We start from the raw sequence: 25491 nt of genomic DNA on the forward strand, positions 1-25491 counted from the left end.
ATATACCTGGATCTGTCAGAAGTGTCTTTAGATGAAAGTGAATCAACGTCAATAAAACAGCCTTTGCATTTTAGTGCTCACTAATTCAACTGTGTGCAATCCCTCAATTCATTCACGTGTAATTCATGTGCATTAATCTAATATTAAATGCAAGACTGAATTTCAAACTACGCACACTTCCTTTCTGCCTAGGCTACAGACAATAAAGGTCTCTCAGATTTACTAAACTATGATAAAAATCAAACAAATAGACCAAAGAAGATTAATACTACTCCCATTTCCCTCTGTTGGACCTACCATTCCAGTAGACTAGATAAATAAACATGGTAGCCAGCTGATGTTACATGATTACATTTTGTACCTGTACCTCTATCCCTACCTGCACAGTGTCCAAATGTCAACATTCCTCATATCTGAGTGTGTAATAACCATAGACCCGGTATAAACCAGTCACCGAACACTGTGCCTTCTATTTAATCTTTTAGTCTTTTTAATCTAGTTACAAAAGGTCATTATGTCATTATTTTTCAGAAAATGCACATTTCCAGTCCACTTTGATAAACTATTCCTGGTCTGTCTGGCACCTCAGGGCCATTGGAATAACTGAACAGCCATAAACTGCACATTTCAGCCAGTCACTTGGTTTCTAAACATAGTAAAGAAGGCAAGCCAGCCTCCAGCCTTCAAACTCTCAGGGTCGTGTGCTCAAAGGAAGTGTTAGCATAGGCCTTTCCTCACTGTCTACAAGCCAGCATTTTCTAGGCCACATTGTTTGTGAACATGATGTGACTGTCATAAAACAAAGATAAGGGCCAGAATGGCTAGACAATTAAATACAGATAAACTGCCACAGATCAAGCCACAGAAAGACAAGTCATACGACCGAGTGGCTACAGGAGGGTTTCTAAGCTGGAACAACACATTCTCCTGCCAGTCATTCAGTGGTGCAGCCTACTGAACTCCTGACCACCACGCTGAATGAAATAGATTTTTTTTTTTTAATTATTATTTCTTCTCATCCAGTTGAGTGGTGTTTGCAAGTGAATGTGACAAAGGCTCATTGACAACAAACAACAAACAACAAAATATCCAGTAAGCTCTTAAATCTTAATAATCTGCTGCATTCCATGAGACACTGGCAGGAACACAGTGAGAGTCAACATGTCTGCTACTATTTCTGAGACACTGAGGCATTTAGGTTGTGTCTTGAAAGTCTGTGATATCAATTCCATGCCATAATCTTCCACTGTGGCAAACATGTTTATTCTCTGATTATAAGTCCAGAGTAACAGGCTCCTTTAAAAACCCGTGCAGGGGCATGCTCAGAATCAAGTTCAGCAAGGCTGTAAAAAAAAAAGATACACATTAACTAACCCTAACCCTAACCCTAACCCTAACCCTAAAAAAAAAAGATCCACTCATTCCATGATTCATTCAGATCGTTCCGGTTAGAAGATTTATAGGCGTTTGACCCCGTGACACCCTACCCTCCACCCTACCCGTCCCAACCACAGTCAAACAGAGGCCTGTGTTCTTGCAGTCACAAATGTCTTCAAAGCTCGTGGAGAGCGTGTGAGAAAAATCAGGGATGAAAACACTGGCTGAGAACTCATTCATAGATTTAAAAAAAAAAAGTCTTAATCAAAAGCACTGCATGGCTCATTCAGTGAGCACCATGCTGGGAAGAGAATCATACTATCACAGTTAAGATGATTGTTTTTGTTAGCACTTGACTTAATTAAGGCCAGTTCCTTTGGGTTCTCAGACAGACTTGTAATGAAGATAAAAAAAAAAGGTAAAGCCAGATATCTAAAGCAGATATAATCTAAAGGCTTTATGAACAAAGGTGAGCAATGATCTGCCAAGTCAGTCAAGTTCAGTCACATTGCCCATTACACTATACTTATGCAAAACTGGGTCAAATCTGTGAACATTTTACTAAGCCAAACAAGTAAGCCCAAAGTTTATCTCACTGGCCTCAAAGCACTGATGTGCTGTCTGTCTTCAAACAGGGGTACAAAGTTTCTGTCACACCCTTACTGTTTACAGCAGAGGAGTGCTTGATGAACTTTGGAAATATGATAGGCCTATAATGTCTAAAAGGGTCAGGTGTCTAGCGAGGTGTGTATCAGTGGCTAAACGTGACACTTCAGTACTGTTATAGGCTATTTGAAGAGATTAAACAAGGGAATGGATATAAAGATTTTGATTCGTTGATGGATTTGTTGTGCTGCAAGATACTGTCTCTATCACTGACTTGTTTCTGTTTGCATGCGTTGACAAGGGGTGGCAGGTGAACATTTGTCATAATTACACCAACAGGTGCATTTTTTTTTTTTCTGGGAAAAGCTTTTAATTTTAACACTGTATCCTTACAATTTATGCTTTTGTGACTGTAAATGGAAGTGTATGAGTGCTTTTGCCATGGACCCATCTCTGTAATTCTCAATACATAAACTATAGAAGGTAGAATATCCCAATTGTAAGTAAGTGTAATTTCAAAGGTGCAATAAAAGATCAAGAGCAGCAGCGGCCAGGAATGATTGAGTGATAACGAGTTGCCATCTATGGAAAGTTTTGGGGTTATGTAACCCGAATAAACATAACAGATCTACAATGGCCTGTATGTTATTCGGAAATACATATTTGGTATTTGCTCAAAAACGGGGAGAGGTGATTGGTAGGACTGAACGTGGAGGGCCCGCCCCCAGTCCGTTGATTATCTTTTCCACTTCCCCTCGCTTCCAGTTCTCCACCCACCAGCCGAGAGACAGCGAGAGAGAGAGAGACAGATAGTGAACCAACGCTCGCTCCTTGTCCGAACATATGGCAAAAATAGCCCTCTTTCTTTCTTATATCGTTGTGCCCACTACTCTTTAAAAATTCCGCCGAAAAAGAGAAGACGATTTTCCAAAACATTCTGGCCGTTATCTCACGTAAGTACAATGAAACACTTCGGTTGCTTTCCTTGGATTCAGCTGGCGGCGTAACATGGCGGGCTGGTCTTTCTGCCTTGCCACACATGACAGGCCGATTCATTGCGTTCAGCGTTTGTGGTCACGTTATGTAGCTGTTTTCGAAAGTATGTGTTTATTATGAAGCGGTCTTACCACTCCAGACGAATGCTTACTTCATACGTTCTATCAAGAGTAAAATGGAGGTTTGTTGTGGGGTTATTAACGTTAGTGAAATGAAGTGCTAGCGATAGCTTGTTATACAGCGACATGTAGTGTTACTAGCCAGGTTAGCTCTCAGTCACCGAGAATGTCAACAGCGCCGCTGGCGTTTCCTCCGGCCAGTGGAACTGTCGTGTTAACGTTTCAAAATGTTCTGACATTTCCCGAATCTGCCATGATACAGCTGGTCATGTCTTGTTTTGGTGACACATTGCAATATTAAGTGTCATTTGTCAAGTCTTGACACCAGTGTGCACCACCGTAACGCATGCGCATGTACAATTTAAACAAGCGTTATTCAGATGTGAACTAACCTTAACTGCTCTGGTGATTGGTTTAGTTAATTTAGTTAAGTCGTGGGTGTTTATATGATTCAAACACTATCCAGGTAAGCAGACGGGAGAGTTGCCTAACATATCGATCGTGTCGGTGAATTTTTGACCACAGTGAAAACAAATGTCCCAGGTAGTCGACGTAAATCGCATAATCCCAAATGAGATCTAAATGACTGACCAGACTAGCCAAAGATACTGCACTGCTTGTACTTTCCCTTGTTATAACCACTTGGCGCCTGGCTGGACAGTTGTATGTTTGATGTCAACACAGTCTATGCCAAAGTTGAATTTGGCAGTTTATTTTTCTCCGCATGAAAATCTAATGATAATGTGTTTACTCCTCAGGGCTCCCCCGTCTCTGCACAGGTGTATAAGTGCTACCCAGAAGGCCTAGGGGCGGCTCTTTACCGGGAGCACTTTGACTTCAACGCTGAGCCGCCTTGGGATCCTAGCTGATAGCGGGACAGGTCCATCTCCTGACTTGTCCATGTGAGTAGCTGGGTGCCTAGTCTACACACGAGGACACACCCTCATATATCATATAGATATATATATATATATACACACACACACACACACACCGCACCACACACAAACACGTGGCCTGACTTGCTACATGCTCTGAGAAGAATTTGGCAGGCAGGTCGTAATGTGAGTGATCTCAGATGTTTGCAGTGTGTATGAAGTGGCTTATCTGGTTCATAGCAAGTCAGTGAATGATATGAAACTAAAGGTAGATAGGCACTGCCTCTTGTGTTGGAACATCAGGTGTCTGGTGTCGATACTTGTATTGATTAAACTGGGAAAGGAATTTGGTTCTTGGGTTTTGTGTCAGTGGAAGCTAATGTTTCTTTGAGAGTCTTCATATGTAAGAGAAAATTCACAGTTGCCCTGAATGTAATGAGGACATGCATGCACATTCCAGCCTGAGTTTTGGGCAGTAAACACAGATAAAAGGGTGTGGGTGTGCATATGCATCCATGTATAGGTGCTGACTTTGAAAGCAAGAAATGTATCTGGGTGAAAGTTCATCGGTGCCATGCCTGTATATTCCGTGTGTCTAATTTGCTTAATCAAATAAACTTCTTTTCGTGATGTGTTTTCTTGTCTCCCTCTGTCTCTTTGCAGTTTGTTGCATACCGGCAGGACCCCATTGGCTCAGTCGTGACCCCCCTTGACTTGCTTAACTGTTCTTTATGATTGTCGGCTCAGCGGATTACGGTTGAGATGAAAGGCCTCGCTGACAAACCCAGCTACATCATTGAACTCCTGGAGGGAGGAGTGACCCTTGAAGATGTCATTGATGGACACATCTGCGAGCAGGCTCTGGTCAGTTCAGCTCACAGACTGCAGCAGCAGATTCTGGATCAAAAATATTCATCATAAAACAATGGGCCACTCATAGAAGGAGCCTGACCCTTTTTATCTGATAAAGGTTTTCCCTGTTGAGTATTGAGACACACAAATCCTCTTGACCCCTGTTAAGATATCCCTGTCAATCCGAAGGGATTGGATCGGTATAAGCAGTGTAATCCTGACCCAATAGCATTACTCTACCCCTATTCACTCTACATATCTTGGAGTCCTGGGGCAATATTCACTTGTGTCAGCTATAGTATATACTGTTCATTATAAAGGTCACCAATTTCCCAGAGAGAGGAAACAGAGCTGCCAGTGGCTTTACCTGTTGCATGGTATACTCAGTGCAGCCTCTATCCCCCCTTTGTGTCCCCCAGGTGGAGAAGAGTGCATTTGTGGTGGGTGACTTGGGCGCTCTGATGCGGCAGCATGTGTGCTGGCAGAGCGTGGCACCACAGCTGCGGCCCTACTACCCAGTGAAGTGCAACAGCAGCCCGGCGGTCATCGAGGTGCTGGCCTCCTTGGGCCTGGGCTTCGTCTGCACCAACAAGGTAAGCCGTCATCTTTGGCATTGAATTCAGATGGCTTTGTTGGTTTGTTACTGTAAGGAGTGTGGAATGTGCACTGTTGTCAGGCTTCATTTTGTTACCAGGTGGGAACTATAGGCTTCACTGGACAGTGGCTCATCCTCTCATGAAAGCATTTGACATTTTGGGACAATTACATGACAAGCACTCAATTGATTACTAGTTATCTAATAAGTGCTGTCCTTTCAACTTATGCAACACACTTAACCTTCGTACCCCTTTTTGTGATTGTATTGATGAGGCTTTTAGATTTTTCTGGGTTAATGTTGCTAGCATGATAATCTGAGGGTGTGTGTCTGTCCTTTCTTTCCCCCCAGGCTGAAGTGAGCTTGGTGCTGGAGCATGGCGTGTCACCAGAAAACATCATCCTGTCGGGTGTATGCAAGCAGCTGGCCCATGTCAAGCATGCTGCCAAGAACAATGTCCAGCACCTTGTGTGTGACAGCCAGGCCGAGTTGTGCAAGATCTCCCGCCTGCACCCCAGTGCAAAGTAAGTGAAGAAAGCAAGCTGTAAAAGCAGGCATTTTTTCTTGGTTTTGATCCATTTGCATTTATGTAGAACTGAAAAGATGAAATAAATGTAATTACTCTTTTAATAGGGAAGTAGATCCATTTTGCCTTTGGCTCAGCATAAACAGTGGAAAATCCATAAAGCTTATTGACTTTACCAGCTCTAATCTGAAAGTCCTGCCTCTTGGTGAAAACTGACCTATCAGAGTAAGCTGCTGTTAATATGTCAATCATAAACTTGAAATAGAAACTCGCAGTGTCTCAGGATCATTGGCCCTGCTTGGCGCATGAATGTTATGTTTATGTTATGATCCCTGACTTATGCTTGTCCCATCACTCGCAGGTTGCTGCTGCAGCTGACCACTGAGGCCCACGCGGCTGAGACCAGCATCGCTTTCGGCTGCTCTCTGAAGAGCTGCCGGCACCTGCTGGAGGCGGCCAGGGAGCTGGGGGTCCAGGTGGTGGGGGTGACCTTCCACATCCCTCCCTCCTGCCAGGACCTGCAGCAGGCCTACACCCATGCACTGTCAGACGCCCGCTGTGTGTTTGACATGGGGGTGAGCATTGTGGACTTAAACTGTGCTGGTAGAGGGATAAGCTTGTGGGAGAATTCACAAAAGTCAAGTGGTAGAGAAAAGGTTCCTACATATGTCTGGAAAGTGGAAAAGTATGGAAAATGAATTTGATCATTTCCAGATCTTAAACATTTTGCAATTGGACAAAGTGTCTATTAAAATTATGGAAAATGCTGTTACGGTCAGTGCTGATACATGTGACATTTTATTGAGTTGTAGACTCACTGTCATTTCACATATTGTGATATATTTGGTTTTGTAAAGAATAATCATCTTTAGAGCATTATTTGACAGTCATATTGCCCTGCCAATATCAACATACATCATGCTGAGCATCAGCCAAAATCTTCAAATATAGTCAAGAATTGAAGGTCTGGAAAATGTCTTTAACTTTGAAATGCTGAATCTGTAGGAACCCTGTAGAGGACAACTCATTTATGAGATTTTTTTTTTCCTTTGTAAACTTTGTGTCTATTCCATTTAGAGTAATAACTAAATGTGACTGTTGGCTGTTTCTGTTCAGGTGGAGTTGGGCTTCAGCATGAACATCCTGGACATTGGTGGCGGATTCACTGGCTCAGAGTTTCAGCTCAAACAGGTAACCAGACAGCTTTGATAACGTGTTATTAACGCATTATTCAAATACCTGCCTTCTAAAATTATAAAACTAAACTTGGATCAGCCTGGTATCAAGTACTAGCTGGGTAAATGAGAATTATATTTCACCATTTCAAAGAAGTTGCTCTCAAAAAGTAAAACATAGCTAAAAGAACATTAATAAAAGTACTGTATGCCTACAGGCGAAGTTGTTGTACCCATGCTTCCTGTATCTTGCAGGCAGCTCCCTGTATCTGAGTGCTAACTCACTGTATCTGCTGTGTGTGCGTGTGTGTGTGTGTGTGTGTGTGTGTGTGTGTGTGTTTGCAGGTTGAGTGTGCAGTCAGGCCGTTGCTGGATGCCTACTTCCCTCCACTGTCTGGTGTGCAAGTGCTGGCCCAGCCTGGCAGCTTCTACGTGGCCTCTGCTTTCAGCCTGGCTGTCAACGTGATCGGCAAGAAAGTGGTGAGCCGCCACTGGGACAGCCTCGCCCAAGGTGAGATACGAGGTTCTCTGAGATGGGTTCACTTTGTCTTGCCTTTATAGATGATATCTCATGTTCTACATTTCTGACGTGGACATCCTGTGTGTTTGTACAGGTGAGCTGAGCAGCAGCGAGGAGCCTGAGTTCCTGTACTACATGAACGAGGGCGTGTACGGCTCATTCAGCCGCAAGCTACTGGGAAGCAACATCCCCGCCCCATCAGTGCACAAGGTCAGTAGGCCTCCACTCAAGAGAGCTCGCCCTATTCCATGCTGAATCAAACATCTGATAGGAAGTCTAGCTGAATGGAAAAGGAGGACGTGCATTATGAGCGTTGATAGGAAGCAGGATTAGGATTGCTTTGGATGGTGAACTATGTTGACCTATACAAAGAACGTATACTGGTTCTGGGCTTTTAACACAAAGAGGAAGACACAAGGTACTTAAACATATGGGGGTGGATGATGAAAGACATTGTAGGGCAGAAAAGAAAGGTCAGCTCTATAGTATTACCTTAATGTTTCGTAAGCACATTTCACACAAAATGTTGTCTGGAGATGTGACGTAATTGGCCAGGAAGGCTAACTAGCCGATTGTTGTCCTTATTTTGACTGCTTTCTTTCCTCCGTCCAGCATGTGCTGCGCGCTGAGGAGGCGGTGTATCCCAGCAGCCTGTGGGGCCCGTCGCTGGACCAGCTGGACCAGGTGGTGGAGCGCTGCTTGCTGCCTGAGCTCAGCGTGGGAGACTGGCTGCACTTCTCCAACATGGGAGCGTGTGGCCTGGAGGAGCTCAGCTGTCTCTCCTGCAGCCCCGAGCCGCCCGTCTACTACACTGTCTCCACCTCTGACTGGTGAGTGTGTGAAGGTCCACCTTTGGTCTCATTCTCCTTCTTCCTGTATTGTCATTTACTGAGTGTGATTTTTCTGATTGAGGAGAAAAGACACACTAAGCAGGGTTCGTACAGTCATGAAAAACCTGGAAAAGTCATGGAATTTGAAAATTGTTATTTCCAGGCCTGGAAAAGTGCTTGAAAAAAATAAAATCCCAAAAGTTTTGGAAAAGTCATGGAAATTTGTTTCATAAATATTTTCATGTCGTTCATTTACGCTGAGTTTAAAATAATTCATATGCTTTTAAAAGAAATTACATAACGTTCAAAATATAAGCAGGCATACGCTCTCATACCTGAAAAGTTTGGTGGCCATAGCAACAGTAACTCAGGGAGGCGGGTGGGGCTTGCCGTCGGCTAGCTAAAATTGATAACGCACTATGCCAGGGAAGTGTAGATTTAACAATGCTTGGCTACAAATGGAGAAGTACCCCACTGAACAATCTTACGTTGATTAGACGTTTAAAACACGTCTAAATGGCCCATAGCCGTCTAGGCGACGTTGAAATCATGTCTTTTGCTCAGTGGGACATGTCATGGGTTGCAACAGACCAAGACCCGGGACGAGCAAAATGCAGGTTGTGTGGTGGCAAAACGTTCGATATTTCGAACATGGGAGAGGCGGCATTATCGAGCCACGCCAAAGGTGGCAAACATCAAAGCGCTGCTGCTCGCGAAGCTACCGCAACCCCAATCACTGGCTTTCTCACCACAGCGAGGGCAAATGCTAAGCCGAGCAGCACGTCTCTCTCTTCGGCTACCAAGCAGGTGTCGATAACCGATGCTGTAACGAAAAATGAAGTCCTAACTGCAGAGGTAATGTGGGCGCTGAAGGTGGCTAATTGCAGAAATGAAACGCTAAGCTGGCAAGTGACTGTTCAGTTAAGGTCCCATGGACAGTAAGACACAAGAAGAAACCACTTTTTTTTTTTCATTACAACTTGGTCAGGTTCCCACCAGCTATTCTCTCTCACTAGCCTCTCAAGGGGACAGAACTGTGTGTGTGTGGGTGTGGGTGTGTCAGTCAAACACAAAAAGAAAGCACTTGTTATGCGAATGTTGTTTTATAAACCTGTTTAAATGTTAAATTGTTTTTGTTGGTTTATGGTCAATGAGTTAGTTAAATACTACATTTTATCCTCACTTTTTCATGTATACACCGAGACTTCACAAAATGTTTGGTCATGGAAATTTGGTTTAAAGTCATTGAAAAGTCATGGAAAAGTCATGGAAATCCATTGGTCAAAATGTGTATGAACCCTGACTAAGCTAAAGCCTAAACTGAGGTGCCACTGTACATGTTAATGTCATCGTCATTTCGGAGCTGTTGGGTTCTATCCGGATCCTTGTTTTATTCCCCTGCCTATGGCAAAAATTAATGGGATTTTTGGTCCCCGCTTGCCAATTCTTCTGTTTTTTTAAACGGGTAAAATAATGTCAGTAGAAATGACATATGACAAAGGTATTACATATTTTAATGCATTACTGAATTTTTTAAAATATTTTGCTAACAACCATGGTACGGCTGCTGCATTATCTTCACAAAGCCACAAAATTCTGGGATGCTAAGCATGGCTTGCGTTTTTTTTGTTTTTTTTTAAGAATCCACCTGAACATCTAAAGGAATGCATAATAGAGGAACCCTCAAAAGCAAATATTGTCAGTATTAGTGTAGGCAATCATTTTATAGTTTTTCATTCTCACACTAGACTGAAAGGGGGCAGGAACTGAAATCCCCTATTTGGGCCAAAATATTATGTCACAGGACAATTGAGTTTGAGAGGTTGAAACATCAGTAAAGGGTTTTCTCAGGTTTTCAACATGTCAGGGTTTCTGGACTCATCCCTTTTTACCAGGGCTTCTGTTTTCTAGTATAATTTCCTGCTTTTGTTACATGCTGATCAGGATATCAATATAGGTGTAACAAAAATGTGAGGAATATAGAGAGCTGATCCCAATGCTTTCTGTGTTGCCCACAGGTACGAAATGCAGGAGGCCGGCGTGGCTCTGGACAGCACCATGAAGAACTTCTCCATGGTCCAGTACAGCATGTAACCCTGTGTCCCTGTCCCTCCTAGGCCAGATTATATTGCACAGATGCCCTGACCTCCACTTTCACCCTGTGATAGGAGGGGTGAGGGTGGCGATGGGGGCACGGGGCTAAATGTGGTCAACATTCCAGCCGCCTCGGAAAATGCAGTGTCATATATTTTTTCTAGGAAATGGAGACTTTTTTTTTCTCTCTGGAAAGAGAAAACAATTGGCTGTTCCGTACCTCAATTGTCCAAAAGTTTCTGTGGAAGATGATATTCTCATTTTTGCCCCCTCCCCTGCTATGCTCCTCCCTCTGACGGACTCCAACAATCTGTCAGCTAGAAGAACTCCAGGCCGACAACGACAACATTATGCAACAAAATGGACGACTCTGTGGAGATGGAACCCCCCGCCATCCTTGGGGTGTTTTGTTTCCTAAATCAAATCCAGTTTACATAAATGTACACTTGATTTTAATCTTGCTCTGTATTGATTACCTGTTGACAGTCCTGTAAAAATCCTGTGTCTATTCAACACCAATACATTTTGTCTATAGATGATTTTTTGAGAGGTATTTTAAAGAATCAATGCCTTCTGTGGATTCTGTACTTTGGAAACCTCACCTCGCATAGTTTAAATGGAAGTGTGACACGATGACGTAACCTATTTCTTTATTGCAGTTCACCTCTTTGCATTTTTATTTTTTTATTTATTGGATTCAAAGATCACTGGGGCATGTTGAAAGCTCCGTCTTTTAAGTGTGTTTTGCCCAAGTATATGCTGTGGCCCATCTAACAGTATTTTCTGATAAGATATTGATGTATTTTTTAACGCTACATGAATTAAGTGTGCTGTGATTGCCATTTGTGACCTCAATGTTTTCCCTTTACTCGAAAGGCATGAAGGAATTGGTGAGGGATATTTTCTCTACGCTGAGCCATAGCTTGAATACAGTGAAGCTGCACCCTAAGGCACTCCTCTTCTGAAATAAACTTAGATATTAATCTGGTTTAAAATGCACAAAATCTGTTGTAGGCTAATCAACTACTGTGACGTTTAAGACAATGCAGTCCTAGTTTTTCAAATCATCAGATGTGCCATGGGTGCCTTGGCAAGGGATTGGTCCATATCCGCTCAGCATCACTCTGAATACAGGCTCTCTACCACCAGCAAACAAGGATCTATTTCAGGAGAGTGCTCACACATGAAATGCTTTATAAGTGGCAGGTATACATGTCTATATCTGTCAAGTGGAAGACATGCTAGTTGTACACAGACAGATCTGAGGCAATGCAGATGGTTTGGCAGATAAGCGCCAGGCTTGTCTGCTTATGTAGACGGAAACTCTTCCTCATGCCTCTCTGAAGTTATGAGGGACGTAATACGGAGTCTCTTGTACAGCTAAATGTCTAATTATATTAAAGGTGACCTGACTAAACTCCAGTTTTTAAAAGGAAATCCTGCCCCAGTGTGTTACACACGACTAATGTATTGTTAATTACTTGCTGTCTAAGGCACTAATGGACCATAGCCTGTTTTTGACTGTAAATTGTGCTTGTTAAAGTAATGAAAGTGATTAATTTAATACATCATGACTGAAATCATTTGCTTTGTGTATGTGTGATCTTTTGGGAGTGGGGTGTTTGGGCACAAAGCTCACCTTGAAGTAGACATCAACACATTTTTGGGAAATATTTCTTTCCAGCATTGGCCAACATAATTTATAACCATATGTTTCTTATGTACTTTGGATCTAGTTTAATGTAGTTAAATGTCCTAGAAATATGAATCTAATCAAGCTGTAGGACGAACAAGAGGGATAACCACAGGCTCACTTTTAATCTTACCAGCAACGGCTCAGGGAATGAAACACTATTTTACTTTGATGCTGTAATCAGGAAAACAGTAGATATGAGATCTCCGCTTCACATAATGAAAAGATTCTTGGCCTTTATAATCTAACTGCTCCAATATCATCAATTCATCAGATCAGTGATGTTATCCATCAGCTCATTTCCAGATCTCACCTTCCACCTAGACATCATAGCAAAGCCTGATGGAAAAGCTCTCCTTCAACAGGCAAACACAATATTGTTTGCCTAATGTTGGTTAATGCCTGGTTAATAATTTTCTCTCAATACCAGGGAAGAATTCTGGACCACAGCTGTTCCAACTTTGATGGATTTACAGCTTGTATAGGCTTTTATAATGGATCTCAACCAGCCTTTGGTTGTGGCCCGATTCATCTTAACTGTAGGCTACATCAGTGTGGTATTTTATTGTGTTTTGGCTTTCAAAGGAAGGGAAAGAAACTGGATATTTATCCTCCAGGACAGTTGATTTCACTCATTAGCACCTTCAACAAGAGAGGAGCAATTAATCAGTGAAATCAGATGTGGTGTTTGGTTGGAATGAAAACCTAAGTACTCTTGGGCCTGGATGGCACATACATGAGAACCACTGTTCTTAGCCAATGAAATTACTGCTTGACTAAACAGAAATTAAAACAGACTGATCTTTAATCTAATAGAGCTTTCCTTACAGGCTCAATGATTGAGTCCTTAGGAAGCCGAGCAGCTAAAAAATGTCACCGTCTTGCTGCTGTGCATTACATTGTATATTGGTCCAGAAGGGTTACTCCAAACTCACCAGCCATCTTTAAATTGAGTTAAAGAAAGTTAGCTGTGCAAATTAAGTGTTAATGGATGGCAGCATAGCCTACTGGCTAGAGAGACTGTGTTATTACCATAAGGTTGCAGGTAAAATCCCAGAAAGAACCACGTGTCTTGTCAAAGTGTCCTTGAGCAAAACACTGAACCCCCACCTGCTCACTCATTGTATGTTGCTCTCAATAAGAGCGTCACCTAATTGCCTGTAAAATGTAATTGGCAATGTGAAATATTGTTGGTGGTAGCTTGACTCTGTTGCTCACTCAAGGCCTCAACATCATTCCATCATTCATCTTTCATAAAACATGAATGCATATCTGATTGTAATGTTATGAAGTCAATACTGGGACTCCACTGGAGAAACTGGGTGTGAAATCTTTACAACCATTTAAACATTTGTGGTCCAGAATTCTTTGCAGATATTGTGTGTGAGAGAGATTAATGATTAAAGGAAACATTTATCTTAGGTTATTTCTGTTAAAGGTGCTATTTTACATTTTACATTAGATGTCTTATGTACCTTTTATCTATCTTTGAACTGATGAGCAAATGTTATTTTGATTTGAAATCATTACTTCACTCCATACCCACTTATTCCTATTCAGGGTGGGGGGCTGGAACCGGTCCCAGCATGCATTGGGCGGAAGGAGGGGAAACACCCTGGACAGGTCGCCAGTCCATCACAGGGCTAACATGATTCGAAATAAGACAAATAATAATAGACTAGTGGAGGGTTCACATACTTCCCTTTACCATTGCATGTCATCCAGGTCAAAAGCATGCTTAGAGATGGGATGGTCATAGGGAATTTGATGATAATGGTGATGATAATAATGATGACAATTCATTTCTTTGCATCATACAGCTGTCAGATTAAAAAAACACATCATGGCACACCACCAAAGTAGTAAACAAAAAAGTTAGGTGACATGTTTTCAAGCTTACAACACAGAGTTGCTGGGTTTGTATTTACATACTCAAGGACTCAGCTGTCTTGCTTCACAGCATGCTCAGTAGGACTAGGCTGGCAAGCATGAATGAACTATGAATCTGGTTGATGTTATTATGTTTTTGGGGAAGGCATTTTCAAAGTAGTTCAAAGTAGAGAGAGACAGGAAAGATGGGGTGGGGGGGGCAGTTCGATGTGACAAAGGTCCTGGGTCAGATTCAAATCCACGACATAGTGGTTACATGATATGTGCCTTAGCCCACTGATCCATGAGGATGGCCCGAAATTGGGTGATTGAGTGGTGGCACTCTATACGATTGGCCTAATGGCATAACCTCATATTGATTCAACAGACTGGGCATTATACTGTGAATAATCACTTTCTTTTTCTTTCCCTCTTTGGGCTCAGAGACAATGTCATAATTCAGTTGTACTTCAGCCACCACTGTGTACCACTGTGAGATGGTCCGGCTGCAGATGGGCCTGCCGGCGTCAGAAATGCTGCAGTGCAGTCAGAGTCAGTTGCCGTATAAAAGCCATGCATGTTGACACTTCCTGTGTTTCTTGCATTGCTCCATTGTTAACCCAGGAAATTAAACCCTGGTTTGCATTGCCTTGCTCAAGGGAACAATGACATAACTAGCTGTGACCTCACTCGTCAACCCGTAAATTAGTTCAAGTTAAAATACTCAAGACGTGGAATTATTTGATTCTCTACTGAAAACAAAGGATTAGGAGACTGTGATGCACCAGATCCATTACAGTAGATTATGATTTTCCAAGGAATTGTACTACAGCAATCCACCACCAGGAAGCACTAGACTGGGTGATATCAAATGGATACTTTGTTGGGTAGTGGATTTGTCTCGTACCAAATGGACCTAGCTACCTGCTAGGTTAACTGGTAAGTACCAATGTAGACGGGTTGCTCAGTTTTTGTGACTGGACTCTGCTCAGCTCAGTCATTCAGTGAGCATGTTTGCAAAAAAAGTTGATAGTTGGGAAGGGCGACCATAAAATAGTTAATCCAAAATGCGTAGAATCACCTTTTTACAAATATTACCAAGCATAAAGAAACTAAACTAAAATGAGGTTTCGTTATAAATGTCTTCTAGTGCAAATTCCATTGCAGTCGGCGCTAGCTAGTAACTATGTTTTTTTTTTATCAAGCTATCAGCTTATTTGTTAAGTTCTAACAAGCTAGCTAAACTTCAGATTTTATGCAAACCAAAAAACACCAAATCAATGTATATATGACTACTCCCCCAATTACAATGTTAGACCAATGTAATTGGCTAAAAAAAGTAGCATGATATGATGTAATCATTGAAGGTCTGGAGGACCGCCCATTTAGCTCATTTTCTCGACAGCTCATTGGCCAGCCTAGACATATACCACGTGACTGTCTGTGGGGGGGGTCACAATAGCCACGCCCACAGACCTAGCTATCTCATGTAGAATGTAAAAGAGAACAATTAATAAATCAATTATTACATTGAGTTGAAAACTAAATTGGTAAATTACCACAAATGCACTCTGGATCAGTGGCTTTCAGCTTGGGTTCAAGAATAAAAAGTTATTCAGTTTTAGGGTGAGAAGACTCCCATTGGCTGCTTTGTACACTATGCAAATTAGAAGCCCTACGTCAGATCCTGAACTTAAGCGCCATTTTTCCTCAACAGGAAAAGGGGACAAAAGCTCGATCAAATATAACTTATCGTCGGCGGGGTTAGCAAATATATTTGAATACATTCACCTTAGCTGTATGGCGCATATAGAAAGAGGATGATGGTTGGATGAGGATCTGTGCGCATCGTCCACTGCGGAAGTACCGATACAGACGCACTCTGGCGGACCGGTGAAAGTAGATAACGTTAACGCTAGCCCTGTTCGCGGTGACACAGCGACAGCTACCCTGAAATCAAACCAGATCTCAGGTAAATAATTGTGAACCGTCTCTGAGCATCCTCAAGCAGCAAGGAGCGGCGTGGCCGGCGTGGTGAACCGGCTCATCGCTGTCACCGTGCTGCAACGTGCTTTTTAATGATAACGTTACTTTTGTATACATAGTGTTAGCATGCATGCCAGTATTTATCTAGCTAAGAGATTGTGTAAATAGCCAAATTTGCATTAGTAGCTAACCTTAGCTAAATCAGCATCGTCACATTCAACAGGCTAAACATCAGGCTATCAGGTCAGAAAATAGCTAATATATCTATAATATTGTGATGGGGACGTTTCCTATGTGTGGTACTCTGTAGTGACCTTATCGCATCGTATGTTCCTTTTTAACTCATATGGTATAATCATAATATTCCTGCACAGACTTACAGTTTTGCTGTGATATTTGTATAGCATCCTTCTAACATGTATTATTGGATTGCTGTAGTTCTTTATAGTGAGGCAGGCCCGGGGATGCTGTGAGGTTTCTTACTATGATTTGTCATTTTGCATAGAAAAATAGATATTCTCATTTTCATGATGCAAACCACGTGATAGTTTTTGTGATCATTTATAGTTTCGAAATATGTCTTTTGATGAAATGGAATATGGAGTGGCATTTCATACCTTTATTTTTTTCTCTGCCATGTGCTTGGTGGAAATGTTATTGGCTTGCTGGTATGCATACTGTATACTACATGACCACAGCCAATTGCATTGCTGTTACTCATAATTAGCAGTCGCCCTATATGGGCCATTTTCTATTTCCTATTCTTTTATTGCTATAAAATGCCAGTCTTTCTTACTGGTTTGCCTGTTAATTCTACAACCTCTCTCCACCAAAATACTCTGCTGGGGGCAGCAGCAAGTAGTGCAAATCAGAGTTGATATTTTATTGAAATAAAGGCTGCTTGGCGGATGACAGGTATGCCAAAGTTACCAGAGGACCCTGGTAACATAAAAGGCCTTAAGTCCTGTTCTGGGAGGTGTGTATTTTTGCTAATAATCAAGACACCATTAGAGAATGTGCAGTGGAGTTTGTTTTAAATAAAGTATTTTATTTAAAACTTTATTGATTTTCATTATGTAAAGCTTGTGTTTAAATGTTTAAATGGACTTGCTCCTCAGCCTTTCTGTAAATACATCAAGAGACTACAGAACTGCAGCAGATCCACCAGAGCAGCTTCAAGTGGCAATTGTAAAGTTTCATTCTGCAAAACATCTTTTGCTCAGACAGCATTTTCTGTGAAAGGCGCAAAGTCCTGGAACTCGCTACCTGATCACTTGAAATCTGCTACAAACCACTAACCACTTTTAAGAGAGTTACCAAATCCTGGTTAACTCAGCGACAAACTTGTATTCATGTCTAGTTTTCTGTAGTTATGTTACTACTAAATGTGTGTTTTATGGTATCTTGTTGTACTCCGTTTACTTTTTTTTTCCTCTTTTTTTTTTTACCTTGTGCTTTATTGTATCTTGCTGTACTCAGTTTACCTTCTTTTTACCTCACTGTTTTAGTCTCTTATTTTCACAAAAGCCCTTCTAGGGACGGGTGTTGCAAATTAGCATCCGCTATAAACACTATGATACTTCTGTCCCTATCAAATAAACCATAAATAAATAAATCTGGGTTGTAGCAGTAATGGTTTAGTAGTGCTTGAGGAGGTGGATGTCATTTTATTTGCACATAACAAAAATGGGTGTAAGGGAGAAAAGAAAGAGATATAGTTATTGTGTAGGAGAGATCAGAAGCCATGGGCTTATAAGGAGGAACTCCCCTGGTATTAACACAAAAATTAGCTGTTGATGCAATTTGGACACATCAGAGCCTTGTAACAGTAGAACAGGAAATATGTTTATATTATACTGTGATCCCACCAGCACATACATTTGAGTATACTCTAAATCCATAGAAAAAGGTGAAGTATAACGGCATATACCATTGATTACACCACTAATTAACACATATTTTATGTGCCTATCAGTTTTATATTTTTTGTAATGGTTTTATAATAATTCTGTGTGGTCCACTTAGAAATTCCTAAAACTTGATGCTCCATAACCTGACAACATGGTACTCTTTCTTTTAATGTTTGCTAGGCATCTAAGAAATAATGTATCAGCTTCCAGTTGCAAATATTGACAAGATCCGAAAAACACGGAGGAAAGTGAAGAACATTCTAAGCGACATCGGCCTAGAGGACTGCAAAAACCTTCTGAAGGTATGCTTTGTTCCCAGAGAGATGTGGAGTTATTGTTACTTAGCCTATACTTGGGTCTGACTCAAGTCACAAATTTGAGAACTTGGGACTTACTTTCTCACAAGAGCTCACACAGCTGCAAACTACAGCAGTGATAACATTTCCTTGCACACACCCAGGCTCTTGGTAATGATGCAGTCAGTATATTAGTGTGTTTGTGTCCAGAAGCTTTGGAAAGGTTGCTCTCTTTGCTTGTGTTGGATCCAGTTGTAGTAGTCCTAGCGTGCCACTGAACGGCTGTTCGAGTCCAATCATTTGGATTTAAGGATTTTAGCACAGTACATAAGAGAGTAGTATGCAAAACATGGGTGTTAAGAATCACAAATTTGCAGTTCGCCATCCCAATCATCTAACACAAATCAAATCTGTATTTACATTTTGGTTTGGTAAATGTAAGGCTAGCTAGGTGATGTTGGCTAATCAAGTACTTTCTGTAGTAACACTAGATAAGTAGAGTCAGTCAGGTCATGGTCATTGTTTCAACACTGTGCTAGATTTTAATGTTAGCCATTGATACACCTAGACTGTGGTATCAACAGTCTGACAACATGCTGTTTTTAAAATCTTGGAAATAAATTATGAAATGCAGTTTGCAATGCATGATTTGTTTTGTTTTGACGTTGGGATAAATTCAGTTTTAATACACTCAGCTTAAAATGTAAATTGAAACTGGATTTGATATAATGATGGCCATGATGAGAGCATTCTTTCTCTCCCTCTCCACATATTTATATGTATTGGATATAAAAACCGATGGCAATAAAACAGAGTGAATTGACAACAACCCTGGTTCGTTTGTTATGACAAATGAAATGATAACTGTGGGGATGACAAGTGAAGCAAAGCTGATTGGGTCACACTTACCTACTGACTCTTACTGACATCAAAGTACTAGATTTGACTTGGCTTGCTTAATTGGGATTGCAAAGTCTTGAGACTTGACCCTTTTAACTTGGGACTTGCTTGAAACTTGCATCCTATAACTTGGGACCTACTTGGGACTCAAGCAAAGATGACATGGCCCCAACTGTTTTGATTTAATTATTTGCCAATTCAGCTTGAACCAAATATGAGAGGAGAGGTTCCACTTAAAACCTTTCAACAGGGGTGCAGACTTGAGTTTTAATTGTTTGTGTGTCATCATTGTACAGGATCTCCATGAAAAGTCTGAGAAAAACTTGGATGAAGATGAGGTTTTCGGGGACACACAGTGGGTTGATTTCACAGATGGATTCAATGGCAGACAAAGGAAAAAGGTGAATATGACAACTTTGATCTTGAATATCTGTCAATAAAAAATGTCTTTCGAGGCACATTGGGTATTATGTCTGGTGTGTGAAGTTAAGTGTCCTGTGGACTTCCTGACCCATCTTCTCCTTTTTTAAGAGAAGAGTGGACAGGTTATTCCTGATTATTGTTTAGGAAGGTTGATATGTATCTAGTATTACATACTCTACACCTTCTAATACTGAGTTGCACAACTCTCATTTGTCTCCTTTAACCTGTCTCTTCCATGTACTCTATACCTCCCTTCCAATATGGTTAAAGGGTCAAATCCATAAGACATTGTAGCTTTCATCTGAATTCACTTGGTCAATCTAATTATATGGAAAAAGCAGGTCCCAAATATTTTTTATTGTACTTTGTCAGTTGAGTGTGTAAAAAGTCAACTGTATTGTGCACACAAGCATTGTGCACGTGGAAATGGAGATGACAGTTGGCATATTTGACCCAATTAATATGTATTTTGAGGTGTGGGAATGGTAGGGTGCAAAAATGGGAGAGGAAATTATTGAAATGGATCACTAGTATTGATATGTTAATATGTTGATTCTATGTTAGTAGCTGTTTCCTTTATTTCTTTATTACCTGTACTTGACATACTTTACTTCTTTGGTATTGTTCGTCAATTGCTGTTGTGGCACCTGAATTTCCCCAAAGGGATCAATGAAGTGCTATCTTATACCAAAATGTGTCAATTTCACCTGTAATTGTGTGTGGTATTTTACCACACAAAGCATTTAACTCCTCACCCTGAGAAAGCCATGGCTGCTGTGTTAAAGGTAAAACAGGCAGAGAGGACAACAAACAAGAGAGAGCATTCCATTTGAGAATTACTCTTTCAAATGTCAGAGAATGCGATTAAAAGAAATTAATTCAATTAAAAAAATAATACAATTACATGCTCCATGCATGAAAAGTGAGAGAAATACATTTTCCCACCACGAAAGGATTATGTGAAGGAGACTTGATTTAGAAACAGGCAGTAGTTGGACATCAAAGTAGCGCGGTGGACAGTAAAGGTGTTGTGGTCAGAGTAGTGGATGGGTGTAAACATCTGCCTTCAACTCCTAACCCGGCTTCAATTCTCAATTCGTGCTAAGAGGTTTTGTACTGAGTGACGTTTTTATTTTTAGCAAAAGTGTTTCTTATTTAACCATGACCAAAACTTGACCCTAATCTTAACCAAATTGTTTTCGTTGCCTAAAGCTAAACCTAACCTTAATAATATTTATTTATGTATCAATTTTTAAAATCAAAGTTACAGAGTGCTTCACAGAGAGAGGAAAAACGATTAAAGGACAGAAATAAAACAATTGCAATAAAAAAAAAAAAAAACCCTAACTTTAACCAATGTTATTTTGCTTACCTAAACTTAACTAACCTAACCTAACTTAGCTAACCATTTCACATGGCAAACAGGTGAATATGGTGTGTCCAATTCGTGGAGGAATGTAATCACATGATTTGTATCCACAACACACAATCTGTGTTTCAGAGTTCATGCTCATTTCATGAATTTGTTTGACTGTGTTGGAGCACTGACAAAACTTTTGGTAACTTGTTTATTTCCTGGCCTTTGGCTCGTTCCTGTGGTGGTTGCAGCTGCAGTGGGGATCTGCTCTCTCACCTGCACTGTCTGTTGTTTTGAGACTGATGTTGAGGCGTGTGGGACTATGGTTAGCACTTAGCTCAATATTTCCCAAGGACTCTTGAAGGTCTTGTGCTGTAAATGTAAACTTGCCTTTATCTGAAATGACACATGACTGTTTTTTGTCTTTCTGTTTTTTCCTGTTCAGTGGCCGTATCGCTCTCGGGCACTGTGCTGCAGCCTGTGCAAGTATTCCACGCGGAACATCTACAACTTCAGGAGTCACGTCACACGCAACCATGAGTATGAGCGGTCAGTCTGTGCCCTGGCACCCTGTTCTCAATGCCACTTCATCGGCCACCCAAAGGCTCTCAAGAGGCACATGCTGTTCTTCCATGCCACACTTTCCAACCATAGTCATACCGCCGTAATGACGAGGGAGGGGCCTTTACCCACCCATCGTGGAAATGAGAGATACCACTGTCGAAAATGTGGATACCCAAGTTCTTCTGTCTTTGCAATGAAGAAGCATGTCATTATCAAGCACCTTGATCGTTTGGCAGAACAGTTTATTGGTTACAGAGTACAAGTTCAAGGAGCTACTGCTACAAAGATCTACTGCTGCAAGGTGTGTAAGATCAACACTGGAAGTCTAGATCAAATGTTGCATCACATGCTGGTTGAGCCATCACACTATTGGGTCAGCAGCCAAGTGCAGAGTATGATTTCTGAGAACAAGAACTACACCATTAAACCAACACCTAATGGGAATGGTGTGTTTGTAACATTCCCAAGTATCGCTCCTAAGCCACAGCAACCTCAAATGTTCACTAATAGGTCATTGGTTTTACCGAACAGTGGACAACACGCTGGGACAGTGGTGTCACTACAGCAATTACAAGGAACTCCAAGCGGTACCACTTTGATTTGTACCCCCGGGACCAACCAGGCATTTCTGCCCCCTCAAGCTTCAGCCCTAGTGCAGCTAGCTAGTGCTGAGGCTAAAGGTTTGCTTCAGCCTGGCGCCACCATAGCCCTCCAAGGTGCTTTGCCCCACGGACCACCTATGGTCCAGCTTCCCACAATGTCTAATGTGTCTCTGAAACAGGCACCACTGACCCTAGCTCCTGCCCCTGGGCAGCCACCACAGACTCCGCAAGCCCAGCAAATCCTTCTCCCACCAGGATTGCAGGCCAACATGGCAGTGGGGACTACTTCCGCATCTCAGCCTACTATGGTTACCCAAAAGGCATCAACAAACCAAATCACCCCACAAGGTACCATGCTGACTTCACAGTCTCTTCTGAGCCACCTGATCCCCACTGGCAACAAGATGAATGGCATGCCGACATACACTTTTGCTCCACTACAGGTAGCAATGCCCGTCTCTCAGAGTGCAGGTACCCCTCTTAAGCCAGTTGAGCCAGCAAGTAATTTCTCACTGCAAACTAAGAAATGGATTACCTGCCCCCTCTGCAATGAACTTTTCCCTTCCAATGTCTACGACATGCACACAGAGGTAGCCCATAAGACTAAATCCAGTACATCCAAGTCTGAAAGTGTGGCTGCCCGAGCACCATTCCTGAGGAAAATGCCCGACAAAACTGTCAAATGCCTAATGTGCAAAATTCTCCTGTCGGAAAAGGGTGTGTTCCAACACCTGCTGCATGGCCTGAATTGTCTGTACTGTTCAGCGTTGTTCTTCTCCATCAAACAACTTCTTGAACATGTAAAGGAACACAATCCTACAACCAAGGCATACTGTGACTTCCTAAGGCGGGAGTACAGGGTGTACACAAATGGTGTCGGGAGAATCCTGTTCCCTTACTTTGATGTCAACACCACTGCCCCAAAAGAGGTCCTAGGAGATACTGAGGTCAACCTAGCCCTGGTTACAAATTCCCTTGACCTGATCTTCTTGAAGATGCTGCCCAGCAGCCTTCCGGACGTCTGCCAGACACCTGTCAAAATCAACAGTGCATACTGCCCCTTCTGCGATGAAAAGTTCCAGAATGCAGCCAAACACCTTCAGCATTTGAAGCAAAAACACTTTGTAGCACCCACCATCCATGCTATACTCAAGACAGAGGCATTCAAGTGCATATACTGCAACGGTGTGTACACAGGAAAGGTCACACAACAGGCAGTAATGCTCCACATTCAGCGTTGCCGGTGTTCACCTAAACAACCAGAACCACCCAAGACTACAGAAAGTAATGAAGTAGTTCCTGCTCCAAGAGGAAGACCACGGCAGACACCAAAACCAGCTGAGCAGATCAGTCAGCCACCTGGATTGTACTTCCTCCAAATGCCACAAGCACTTACTATGAAACAAACTCTAGCTCCAGTTCCATCTCTGCTGACTCCAGCTTCACCCACCATGAAGCCTCCCCTGGGCCCATCACCAGAAAGCGAAGCAGAGATGCAGAGCAAGAAGAGGCTGGAGGCAGCATGGAAGGCAGTGATTGAGACCAACAGACGAGAGAGAGAAGAAAGGGCGGCCATGCGCAAGAAACGAGAGCAGGAGAAGGTGGTGGCCCCACCCGAGCCCGAGGTTCAGATCGACCCTACAGTGAAGCTAGTGTTGGAGCCCACTCCAACTGAACGTCGCTCTAACGAGGAGCGCAAAGACTTCATATCCAGATACTTTCACCGAAACCCCTATGCGAACAAAGCTGAGACCGACGAGCTGTGCAAGAGACTGTCTTTCTCAAAAGCAGAGTTGGCAGCCCACTTTGGCAACAAGCGCAGCAAGTGTATGAAGAGTCTCAAGAGGAACACTGCTGTAGTTCTCCTCGGCTTCAACATGACAGAGTTGAGCAAAGTCAAGCACAACCTTTTCATCCCGGAAGTGCAACCCGCTGAACCATCAGAGCAGACAGACAAGCACAAAGAACCAGAACCAATGGAAGAAGGTGGAAATGAGCAAACGGTGGACTTGGAGCAGATGGAATGAATTCAACAGTCGAAGAAAATGGAACGACAAACAACTGATGCTTAAATGGTGGCCTTTTGTGTTCACGCTCACCAGAGAACTTGGACATAATGCAGTACGTGTGTATTTCCCAACATACAAGTTAACCGTAACAGTGCATATTCTTGATGTAGCCTTCATTGGACTTTATTTTATTTTCAGTGGTCCCTACAGTACATGATGGAAGATACAGATGATTTGAGTAATGTCAGTGAAATATGATGTAAATCTGTGTATGTGCAACATTTAGCTGGTTACAGTCTCATTCAACAATGGCTACTGACTTCAAGTTAAGCACTGATTTGCTGCTGTTTTTTTGTTTAATTTCTTGCCCCCTTTATTGAAACCCATTTGTACAAAAATTTGAATTTTACATCACTGCTTGTCTACAGTGATGTAGACAAGCAGTTCTTTCATAGATGGATACTCCTGTTTTCATTTAAGAAAGCTGCGCCTTTTTCTGTCATGTTCACAGCACATTCAATATTCTTTCTTGTCCATGTTTTTTTTATTTCACATTGTTGTCACATAGTAACCGGTGTGTGCCCCCCCCCTCCCCCCCTACATTTTAACAATTTAGGGGAAAAAATGTTCTCAGTTACCGACCCCTGCAAATATTTTAGATGAATGTTCCATCAGCCTCTACTTAAACCAAATTGCAAAGAATGTACAAATGTTTGAAGAGTGCTCAGATTGCTAAATTCCTACAGATAGGGAACACTTGGTTTTAAGTCCCATACCATGTTGTTTGCATGTGCTTTTGTTTAATGTTATTTAAATCAAATTATGATTCGTGCCATTGTGACCTCTAAAGTCTACCTATTTGCATAGACTTCTGTTGTGGAAATTTACCTAGAGATTCAACAAAACATAAAACCTTTCATTGTGTGTTGATACTGTGTCACCATATATCTTGTGTTATTCATAACTGTGTTCCTGACAGTTGATTTTTGTACTATACCTGTTGTATTTTCTATAAATTCATAGAGGAACAAAACTGTTGGGAGTGGTACCGCTTCTGATTCTGTCCAGGGCCACTGTGGTGTAAAAAATAAAGTGGTTTCCTTTTAAGTAAAACATTCATTTATTTTTTCCTTTACTATTCACTTGTAATAAAAACTATTATTTTTATCACGTTGTGCCCATGCATCCTAAGGTATGTTTCTTCCCTTTGTGTATAATAGCGTAATCTGGAAATAGTCCTTTAATCAGCAGGAATAGAGTATGATAAAAATAATGCCAATGCATTTTGTACAATAAAAGGCTGACAATTGAAGT

The 25491-nt window shown here is 41.8% G+C and overlaps 2 protein-coding genes across 2 annotated transcripts; both read left to right on the plus strand.

Annotated features, from left to right (window-relative positions):
* The first annotated feature begins 2766 nt into the window (after positions 1 to 2766).
* Positions 2767 to 12151, plus strand: azin1b (antizyme inhibitor 1b). The gene is made up of 11 exons (XM_071521997.1): positions 2767 to 2936; positions 3857 to 4000; positions 4640 to 4840; positions 5248 to 5421; positions 5775 to 5947; positions 6311 to 6524; positions 7066 to 7140; positions 7470 to 7635; positions 7739 to 7854; positions 8257 to 8474; positions 10493 to 12151. Exons 3-11 carry the CDS (start codon positions 4739 to 4741, stop codon positions 10566 to 10568), a joined length of 1314 nt encoding a protein of 437 aa, XP_071378098.1. The 5' UTR covers positions 2767 to 2936; positions 3857 to 4000; positions 4640 to 4738; the 3' UTR covers positions 10569 to 12151.
* A 3701-nt stretch (positions 12152 to 15852) lies between these two features.
* adnp2b (ADNP homeobox 2b) lies at positions 15853 to 25363 on the plus strand. Its single transcript, XM_071522009.1, has 4 exons — positions 15853 to 16102; positions 18207 to 18328; positions 19519 to 19623; positions 21448 to 25363. The coding sequence occupies exons 2-4, from the start codon at positions 18221 to 18223 to the stop codon at positions 24193 to 24195; spliced, it is 2961 nt and encodes a 986-aa protein (XP_071378110.1). The 5' UTR covers positions 15853 to 16102; positions 18207 to 18220; the 3' UTR covers positions 24196 to 25363.
* Positions 25364 to 25491: the final 128 nt, after the last annotated feature.

Source organism: Centroberyx affinis, unplaced genomic scaffold, assembly GCF_046629955.1.
Source record: "Centroberyx affinis isolate AG114_WGS23_722 - 3 ecotype Tasmania unplaced genomic scaffold, CSIRO-AGI_Caff_v1 ptg000949l_1, whole genome shotgun sequence".
Taxonomy (NCBI): domain Eukaryota; kingdom Metazoa; phylum Chordata; class Actinopteri; order Beryciformes; family Berycidae; genus Centroberyx; species Centroberyx affinis.